The 10,197-nt window shown below is 45.1% G+C and overlaps 2 protein-coding genes across 2 annotated transcripts; one reads left to right on the top strand and one right to left on the bottom strand.

Annotated features, from left to right (window-relative positions):
* Positions 1-5,054: 5,054 nt before the first annotated feature.
* On the bottom strand, positions 5,055-6,153 carry RNF113A (ring finger protein 113A). Its single transcript, XM_036740095.1, has one exon. It carries the CDS (start codon positions 6,145-6,147, stop codon positions 5,095-5,097), a length of 1,053 nt encoding a protein of 350 aa, XP_036595990.1. The 5' UTR covers positions 6,148-6,153; the 3' UTR covers positions 5,055-5,094.
* Positions 6,154-6,300: 147 nt separating this feature from the next.
* On the top strand, positions 6,301-9,682 carry NDUFA1 (NADH:ubiquinone oxidoreductase subunit A1). The gene is made up of 3 exons (XM_036740145.1): positions 6,301-6,496; positions 7,222-7,311; positions 9,565-9,682. Exons 1-3 carry the CDS (start codon positions 6,395-6,397, stop codon positions 9,592-9,594), a joined length of 222 nt encoding a protein of 73 aa, XP_036596040.1. The 5' UTR covers positions 6,301-6,394; the 3' UTR covers positions 9,595-9,682.
* The last annotated feature ends 515 nt before the right edge of the window (positions 9,683-10,197 follow it).

The following is a 10,197-nucleotide window of genomic DNA, read 5'->3' as shown; positions in this document are numbered from 1 at the left end:
AACGGCCCGGTAACACCCTAGCATTTCCGACGGAACCCGCCCGAGGCCGCTCGCGACCCATTTCTCAGCTAGCCTCTGGGCGAGGCCCGGGGCGGTTCTTGGAGTCCACTGGCTAGCACCGCCCCTTTCCGCCAGAATCAATTTCACTCGATTGCCTTTTGATCTACAGACACGGCACACCAAACAGCAAGTTGCTTCTTAGGTCCAGGGACTATAAGACTCCGCGGAGGGAGTTAGGCTTCACTCCTTTGCTTCTTAACCTAGCCTAGGCTATTGAGATGGCCCGGTTCTTTGCCTTCGATCCTTCTGCAAATCGTGTCCCTAAATGGTTCTCTTGCTGTTACTCACACTACACTCTAATCTCCCATCTTCTATCTCTGCACTGACTACCCCTCAAGTCTTTAACACATCCCAACCCCAACACCACTTCCAATTCCCTTAATTTTTTTTTAATTTCTTTATTTATTTTTAGTTTACCACACACGGTTCTACATAGTTTTGAGTTCCAGTTTTTCTCCCCTCCCTCCCCCCTCCCTCCCCAAGACGGCATGAAGTCTCATATAACTGTCATGTATAACTTCGCATTGAATTAATTTATGCACTAGTCAAGTCGTGGAGAAGAATTTTGACCAATGGAATGAATCATGAGAAAGAAGAAACAGAACCAAAAAAAAAAAAACCCAAAAACAAAAACAAAAGAGAAGCAGAAAAGGCGAGCATGTAGTGTGCCTCAGTCTGTATTCAAACTTCGCAGTTCTTTGTCTCGATGAAGATAGCATTCTCCATCGTGAGTCCCCTGGAGTTGTCCTTGCCCCTTGAGGTTGCTGAGAAAAGCGCAGTATGTCAGGGTTGGTCCTCACGGAATCCATATATCTGTGGCTGTGCACAACGTTCTCCTGGCTCTGCTCCGCTCACTCAGCATTATGTCGTGTAGGTTTTTCCAGGTTGTTATGAAGTCGGCATCATCCCCATTTCTTATGGCACAATAGTATTCCATCACCTTCATATACCACAGCTGGTTCAGCCATTCCCCAATTGATGGGCATCCCTTTGATTTCCAATTCTTGGCTACCACAAAGAGAGCTGCTATAAATATTCTTGTACATATGGGTCCTTTTCCCGCTTGCCTGATTTCTTTGGGATACAACCCTAGAAGTGGTATTGCTGGGTCAAAGGGTATGAACATTTCTATAGCCCTTTGGGCATAGTTCCAAACCGCCCTCCAAAATGGCTGGATCAGCTCGCAACTCCACCAGCAATGCAACAATGTTCCAATTTCCCTTTCCAGCATTTATCATTCTCCCGATTTGTTATTTTAGCCAATCTGACAGGAGAGATGTGGTATCTAAGAGTTGTTTTGATTTGCATTTCTCTAATCAGCAGCGATCCAGAGCATTTTTCCATATGCCTGTAGATAGCTTTAATTTCTTCCTCTGAAAACTGCCTGTTCATATCCTTTGACCATTTCTCAATTGGGGAATGGCTTGTATTCCTATATATTTGGCTCAGCTCCCTGTATATTTTAGAGATGAGGCCTTTATCAGAGATACTAGTTGCAAAGATTTTCTCCCAATTTTCTGCTTCCCTCCTAATTCTTGTTGCATTGGCTTTTTTTGTACAAAAACATTTCAATTTGACATAATCAAAATTATCCATTTGCATTTTGTAATGCTCTCTATCTCTTGTTGGGTCATGAATTCTTTACTTTTCCACAAATCTGATAAGTAAACTATTCCTTGCTTTCCCAAATTACTTAGAGTATCAACTTTTACTCCTAAATCATGAACCCATTTTGACTTTATTTTGGTATATGGTGTAAGATATTGGTCTATGCCCAGTTTTTGCCCTACCATTTTCCAATTTTCCCAACAGTTTTTGTGAAATAGTGAATTATTAGCCCAGAAACTGGCCTCTTTGGGTTTATCAAAGAGTAGATTGCTAAACTTGTTGATTTCACCTACTTGTGTACCTATCCTATTCCACTGATCCACACCCCTGTTTCTTAACCAGTACCAGGCAGTTTTGATGACTGCTGCTGTGTAGTACAGTTTAATATCTGGTGTGGCTAAGCCACCATCTCTAGCATGTCTTTTCATTAATATCCTAGATACTCTAGACCTCTTGTTTTTCCAAATGAATTTTGTTATTATTTTGTCCAGCTCAGTAAAAAAATTTTTTGGTAGTTCAATTGGTATGGCACTGAATAGATAGATTAATTTAGGTAGAATTGTCATTTTTATTATATTAGCTCGGCCTAACCATGAGCAACTGATATTTCTCCATTTATTTAGATCTGATTTTATTCGCGTGAAAAGTGTTTCATAGTTATGTTCATATAGGCCCTGGGTTTGTCTTGGCAAATAGACTCCCAAATATTTTATAGTGCCTTCAGTAACTTTGAATGGAATTTCTCTTTCTATCTCTTGCTGTTGGGCTTTGTCAGTAATGGCTCTGAACCAATTCTAGAACTGCAGAACCCACAAAATAGCAGAGGGAAGCAGGGCTCCAGCCCAGGACGGCCTGGATGGTTGCTGGGTGAGGTCTTTCTTGCACAGAGCTGGATATTTAAAAGAAATAAAATCAAACTAAGGGATGAGAGAGGACTATATTGAGAGAGGGAGAAAGGGAGAGATAGAATGGGGTAAATTATCTCGAATAAAAGTGGCAAGAAAAAGCAGTTCTGTAGGGAGAGAAGAGAAGGCAGGTGAGGGGGAATGAGTGAATCTTGCTCTCATCGGATTTGACCTGAGGAGGGAATACCATACACACTCAATTGAGTATCTTACCCCACAGGAAAGAAGGAGGAAGAAGATAAAAAAAGGGGGGATGATAGAAGGGAGGGCAGATGGGGGTGGAGGTAATCAAAAACAAACACTTTTGAAAAGGGACAGGGTCAAGGGAGAAAATTCAATAAAGGGGGATAGGTTAGGAAGGAGCAAAATATAGTGAGTCTTTCACAACATGAGTATTGTGGAAGGGTTATACATAATGATATGAATGTGGCCTACGTTGAATTGCTTGCCTTCTTAGGGAGGGTGGGTGGGAAGGGAAGAGGGGAGAGAATTTGGAACTCAAAGTTTTAAAAACAGATGTTCAAAAACAAAAAAAAAAGTTTTTGCATGCAACTAGAAAATAAGATACACAGGCAATGGGGCCTAGAAATGTATCTTGCCCTACAAGAAAGGAAGGGAAAAGGGGATGGGAGGGGAGTGGGGTGACAGAAGGGAGGGCTGACTGGGGAACAGGGCAACCAGAATATATGCCATCTTGGAGTGGGGGGGGAGGGTAGAAATGGGGAGGAAATTTGTAATTCAAACTCTTGTGAAAATCAGTGCTGAAAACTAAATATATTAAATAAATTAAAAAAACAAAAACAAAAAAAGATTAATTTGGGAAGATGAATTGTTTCCTTTTAGGAAACAAATCTTCAGTTTGATGCTGCTGAATGATAAATTTAAGTAAAAATGTTTAGTAGGCAACTGGCAGATGTATGACTGTCACTAAGGTTAGGGCTAGAGAAATAGACTTGACAGTCATTTGTTTAGAAAAAAAAAATGTTGATTCTAATCTATTAGTTGTACTTAGAGGACCTTATAGCCTGACTTAATCTTTCACCACCTCCATAAGCAACATCACTTCCAAAAGGAGTCACTGTCAACAGTTGGCTAGTAGTTCTGTACACTGTAAGAATCTGTACCAATCCAGCAATGGGAATGAATACCAGTCACCTAATGTAACAAGATTAAATGCTAATCAGTCAGGCCACATTCATCAAGGTTACAAAGAAAAGAGAAGACCTTTCAGGCTGGAAGTTTACAACTCAAAAGGGATGTTCACAAGTTTCCCAAACCTGTCTCCCTAATTGAATCGGTCAGGACCTTCAGGAGAACCTAACACTAAGACAACTGGGTATGCTCAATATTTACTGTTGATAGTGAAAGGAGAGTCTCAAGTATTTTTGAAGCAAAGGTGTCAGAGAGCAATGGTTTAATACCTTTAATTAATTAATACCTTTAATACCTAACACCTTAGAGGGCAGACTGCCTAGGTTTGGTATTTTACCTCCAGCACTTAGCAGGTACTTAACATTTATTCATTCATTAGTTCATTAAAGAAGGCAGCACACTTCTATACCCACCCTACTTCTAAAGAAGGAGTATGTAGAGTGGATAGAAGCTAAAATACTGCCTCTGATAGCTATTACCTATTATGGGCAAGTCACATAATGTCCCTGTGCTCCAGTTTCCTCTTCTATAAAAGGACAGGGTTGGAGTAAATGGCCTCTGAGGTCCCTTTCAACTCTATATCTATGATCCTAGAGATGTCTCAGTATGGAGGGCCTTAGCCAAGAAACAGGACAAAAGCCTTTATTACATTACCATCAGCTTTGCTGCTGCTGCACCCTAAGGACCATGGGACTTTATCTTTGGACTTGCAGCTGAAACCTTTCAGGTGTTGTCTCCTCTATTGACTGTCTTTTCTCTTTGTGTCCCTAGTGCTTAATGCTTTCTACATAGTAGTTTTTAAATAAATGTTTCATTCATTCATTATGACACCCTTGAGCTCTTTCAAAGTGTACCCCACATCCTTCTGGCACATTAGCCAGGTAGCAGATTACTTTGAATCCTGGGTATCAGGCAATCCAAGCCTACCCCACTACTCCTCCCAGGTTGGCTTGGTAACCCGGGGATACCAGGCAATTTAAACCTCCCCATTCTCCACCCCCACCCCAGTTTAGCCAGAATGAGTACCAAGCAATCCAAGCCTTCCCTCCTTTCTATCCCCCCTTCCCCATCCCAGTTTAGTCAGAATGGGTACTAAGCAACCCAAGCCTTCCCTCCTTCCTATTCCCCCCTCCCCGTCCCAGTTTAGTCTGGTACCTCATGGATACCAGGCAATCCAAGTCTCCCCCACCCTATCCCAGTTTAGCCAGAATGGGTACCAAGCAATCCAAACCTCCCCATTGTTCCCCATCCCACCGTCTGTCGCTCCCCCCTCCCCCCCTCCCCCCCCCCCCCCCCCCCGGCGACGCTTGAGTCAGAAATTTCCACTCATTTACGTTTGAGAGATTTTATTGTTACCATTTCACTAGGTTTAAGTAATGGGGGTTACACCTTCATCTGAGCTTTCTATGGGGTCGGAGGTGACCCCCTTCCCCTCTGCCTGGTGTTTTTCTAGTTTGGCTATCAGGTCCTTGGCTGGATTGAAAACCCCGTTGGTCTGCTGGTCACAGACGTAGCAGCGTTGTGAGGTGCGGAAGTGACTGAGGGCGCAGCTCTCACAGAAATAATGCTTGCACTTGGTCACCACGGGGTTACGGAAAGACTGGCGACAAATGAAGCACTTGAAAGGCAGGTCCTCGTCGTCGCTGCTTACTTCGTAGTTGTCTTCGTCGATGCCCCCGTAACGACCCTCGTCGAGCTCGCGCTCGATCTGCCAGCCGTGCTTGTAGTCTGAGCGGTCGTGGAGGAACTTGCAGCTGTCTCCGAAGCCGCAGAAGCCTGTCTCCTTGTAGTCCTTGCAGATGTCGGGCTGATAATCCCAGCGCACCGTGGCGCGCAGATGTTCGGGCGCTCGGATGGGCCCCTTTCTCACCATGCCAGATGAAGCGTTGCCCATGGACGTGTCCTTGGGTTTCACGTACTTTTGGTAATTGTTGATACCCCGATAGATCTTGTCATCCTCTTTGCCTCGTAGCTCCTCTTGGATCTTCTGGCTGCGCTCGAAGATGGCTTGCGCATCGTGCTCTTTCTCCGTGTCCAGCTCGTAGACTGCGGTGGCGCCCATGTCCTCGGGACCCACGGGCTTGGCCGAGCGTGTGGATTTATAGACGACGCTCACGGCGGACGAAGGCTCGCTCTCGTCGTCGCCGCCGCTGCTGGCGCCGCTGTAAGAGGCGGGCGCCTTCCTCTCCCGGCAGCTGCCGCGCGTCTTCTGGATCATGGGGTTGGGGACCAGGCGCCTCTTCTCCCGCCGGACCACCACGTTGCCCTCATCGCTGCTGCTGCTACTGCTGCCGCCTCCCCCAGGCGGCTTGTCGAAGGCGGGCCGTTTCCGGCGACCAGCGCTGCTCTTACGGTTCGACTTCTTGAAAAGGAGGGTGCACACCGGTGCAGCCGGAGGCGCGGACTCCAACTCGTCCGCCATCTCGATCTCTCTAAGACAGAGAAGTTCCGAGACTCCAATTACTTACTACCGGGAGCCTACGTCACTTCCTGTCGGGAAAGCGTAGACTGGCGGGCGGGACCACGGCGAGGGTGCTGATTGGATGCCGCTTAGGGGCGTGGCGGCGCGGGGGCTTCTGGGACGGGAAGTGACCCCAGTCACCTTAACCCCGCGCCCGGAGTTGTATCCGCAGTTGCTAGCTGTGTGTGCCCGGGAGTTTTTTCTCGAGATGTGGTTCGAAATTCTCCCGGGCCTGGCCGTTATGAGCGTATGCCTGACGATCCCGGGAATTAGCACCGCTCTCATCCAGAAGTACAGCAATGGGGGCAAGGTAGGGCCCGGTTGCCGGTCAGCGACCCCGCAAACCCGAGCTGGGACCCGGAGGCGGTCCCCTTGTGTCGCTCTGGGCTTGCAGAGCGTCTCTGACCTTCCTGGCGGTTACAGCCCTCGAGCCTTTAGCCTGTGGGCGGCTCGAGTCTGGAGAAAGGACCCAGAGATCGAGCTCGAGCTGGCTCTGAGGCTTCGAGTCCCACCCGTACTGAGGCCCGGGAGGGGAAGGGATATTGGCGAGGGTCACGTATAGGATCCTGTGTTTGCCTCAGTTTCCTTGTCTGTATGTAGAATGAGGATAATAGCACCTAGCACCCAGGGTTGTTGTGAGAATCAAATAAGATATGTGTAAAGTGCTTAGCACAGTGCCTAGCACAGTTAAATGTTAGCTATTGTTAATGTTACATCTCTATTATGTATGCTACTATACATATATACACACACAAACACACACACACATATATATATATATAAAATAGATGCTACTATATATAAAGTGAGTTCTATGGATTAAATCATTAGATCTTTGACTCCAAATTTCCATCCCCTCTTCGCATACCCTTTATGCTCTCAGCCTGTTAATTTGGAAGTTTAGTAACCTGGGTTTTCCTGGGCTTCACCCATGCTCCCGCTTCTTTTGTTTGAGCTGCGTAATAGTGTGTGCTTTCTACTTTCTAATTTCTGAGCCATTTGAAGCGCAGTATAATGACATTGTTATCTTTGTAGGAAAAGAGAATTGCCCGTAATCGATACCAGTGGGCTCTATTGGAAAGGGACAGGAGGATCTCTGGATTCTCTCGTCATTACAAGGCTAAGGTAAAATTTGTTCTGCTAGCCCTATGTCCAAATTGGTGGGTTGGGTTCATTTTGAAAGTGGCATACTCTGGAGGGATCTTTCAGTTGATTGAATGGCCCTGGAAACTATGACTTGTGATTTCATGGTACCCAGGTGAGATAGTTTGCTGCTTGCAGTTCTGTCCAAGATGCACTGTGAAATTCCTCAGAAAGCAGTATCTCAGTAGCCTGATGTTGTTACCAGGTGCCAAAGTTGTCAACAGGGAATCACAACTTCGTGAAACAGGTGAAAACCAGGTTTATTACAAGAGAAATGAATGTGTGGGTGGAACCCAAAGAGTTCACAATCTATATTTTTATTTTTCATATTTATCACTGCAGGACAAAGGAAGGAGGAGGTATCAGAAATCTTCACCTAGAAGGGTGGGGAAAAGTGCAGTAAAGGTGGGAAAAGGACAAAACCCCTCCTGAAAGGGAGGAGCAAGGCTATGCAAAAGCCACATCCTATTCCCTTGGGAACCGCTAGACTGTGAAAATGGGATGGTCTGCTTATCTACAAGAGTCCCAGCTGCACAAGCAATTTCCCAGCCTGACTGGTGCCTCTCTTGACTCCCAAGGACACACAGGGAGTCCACTTTGGGATCCAAACAACAAATTATGTCAGTTGTGGGGGGGGGGGAGGGTTGTTCATCCTTGACACCGTCAGGGCTTCCTACATGCTGTGGGTCCAGTATTTTTGGAAAATATGGTGACTCAAAAAGACAAGTTCAAGGAACCCCTTAACAGTCCTTAACACCATTTAAAAGACCAAACTCCTCCACCTTCAGCGTAGCTTTGATACTTTTATAAGAACTTTAGTAACAGAGTGAAGAATGAAAACTAAGGAAGATGTAGGCTCAAATCTGATTTAAAGAAAAGGCTGCCCAGTATGCATTTAGAAGAATCCTGGCCTTAGATTTCAGAGAGTTGGGCTCAAGGCTTGACTCACATTTAGTGGCTGTACCATGCAAGTTTTTTCTTTTCCTCTTTGAACTTCAGTTCCCACCATAGCAGATTGGGACTAGTAATACACCCACTGCCTACCTCACAGGGCTGTTGGAGGAATCACATGGAAAGAACATACACGAATGCTACATAAACATATCTTGATTCTGTTTTTCTGGGAGGCGTGTGCCTAAACTAAGCCATGGTGTACAGTTGAAATAATTGTTAACAGTGATCTATTCTCAATGATGGTCACCTGCAGGGGAGTCTTTAGTCTATTAGTCAGTGACTGAGGTAGCAGCTTGTATGTGTAACTGTGGAAGGCTCTGCCAACCACAGGCAGTGTTTAGCTCAGAGAAGGCAAAGCTTGGGCCGTCTGTCACATGGAAGCAGAATTGGCCTTGTCCTGTGTGGCTTCAGAAGGTGGAACTAGCTGCAATGGGGGGGGGGGGTGCAAACAAGCCAGTTTAGGTGAGGAGATAGGAACTCTTCTGACAATTTGAGCTGTCCCAGAGTGTAATGGACTGCCTCCAGATGTAATGAGTTCCCCTTCCTTGGTGGTCTTCAAGCCAAGGCTGGATGAAGACCACTTGTCCATTATGTTATTGTGGAGATTCCTTTGGAGTATGACTTAGGCTACATGGCTCAGGTCCCTTCCAGCTCTCTTATTTTTCAGTTCTGGACAAATCCCAGAGATCTGATGTGCCATAGAGAAGAGAGACTAGGATGAATGTTTTAAATAGTAAATAATTGTTAGGTAGGTTGTTTTTTTTTGCCAATGGCTATGATTTAATTGTCAGATCACTTATTTTTTCAGCAGTACTAAGCCTAAAGCTGCTTCTCGTGACTTGGAATAAATGTACAGATTAATTGAATGTATCTGCCATGACTGAAAAGATTCTGCAGGGAGAAAGTGATTCAGATCATGCCCTTTAGCAGATAAACGGCTGAGGTGGGACTCAAACTCAGATCTTCCTGGCTCTGAGGCCAGCTCTCTGCCCACTGTGCCAGGGTGCTTTTCTTTCATCACTTATCATATATCCATCTGAAAGGTGCTACAAGTCCTTTTGGAAATAGGCAGGGTCTATGATTTTCAAAACTATATGACATGTTAATCATGTGTGATAATGTATATGTTTAAATTATAACTGTCTGGTTTTTACATCAATATAAATGCAAGCAGAGAGTGATGGGTGCTTTGTAGAAAGAGCTAGAAGTAAGAAATGCTGACCTCTCATCAGAGCCGGTGGGATTCACATTTCTTTTCTTTTCCCCTTTAAACTTTTTTAGGGGTTGGAGAACATAATCGAAGATATATAAGTGGCTGCATGATGCTCATCTTCGTAATTGCAGAACACATATACAAGATGTTATCTGGTGCACATTAAAGAAAATGACTACCCAGAGAGCAGGTGTTTTTTTTGCATTCAAACCCCACACCCCTTCCTCTTTTTCTTTTATATAGACATATCCAGGAACTTGGGCATTGAGTTCAGGCATGGAGCCTTAGGAAAGGGAAAGCAAATCAAAGACATCTTTTAGCAGTTTGAGCCAAACAGTCAGTGGCAGACAGCTTCAGGGACTCCAGAGGGCAAGAAAAGGACTGCAGATTTCAGAGATTCATCCCTGAGTAAATGATAAGGGCCAGTCCAATTGTGGCAGGCCATCCAACATAAATTGTTAGTGTTATCTGCGCCTTTCGAGTCAATGCCAGCATTTGTAGGTGGGCTATTTAGTGTTGTCCACCAACTAGTAGCTTAAACCAAGAGGCCTAAGAAATGGCTGTGGATTTCACAGTGAACATTGATTAAGGGATAGAGCTTGTATTTTGTCAGAGGCTGTAACTTAAGTTTTCCATATTTCTTTGAAAGATCATTGTCTTCCTGAAGGCAGAGGATTTTTTAAAAATTAAGTTCCCTCCAG

Source organism: Trichosurus vulpecula, chromosome X (genome assembly GCF_011100635.1).
Source record: "Trichosurus vulpecula isolate mTriVul1 chromosome X, mTriVul1.pri, whole genome shotgun sequence".
Lineage (NCBI taxonomy): Eukaryota > Metazoa > Chordata > Mammalia > Diprotodontia > Phalangeridae > Trichosurus > Trichosurus vulpecula.
This window is presented reverse-complemented; position numbering and strand designations above follow the sequence as displayed.

Bases quoted from the DNA above. Each gene is read 5' to 3' on its own strand.
- RNF113A (XM_036740095.1), bottom strand. From the start codon at position 6,147: ATGGCGGACGAGTTGGAGTCCGCGCCTCCGGCTGCACCGGTGTGCACC.
- NDUFA1 (XM_036740145.1), top strand. From the start codon at position 6,395: ATGTGGTTCGAAATTCTCCCGGGCCTGGCCGTTATGAGCGTATGCCTG. The intron at 6,497-7,221 runs GTAGGGCCCGGT...TTATCTTTGTAG, and splicing joins AGTACAGCAATGGGGGCAAG to GAAAAGAGAATTGCCCGTAA. The intron at 7,312-9,564 runs GTAAAATTTGTT...AAACTTTTTTAG, and splicing joins CTCGTCATTACAAGGCTAAG to GGGTTGGAGAACATAATCGA.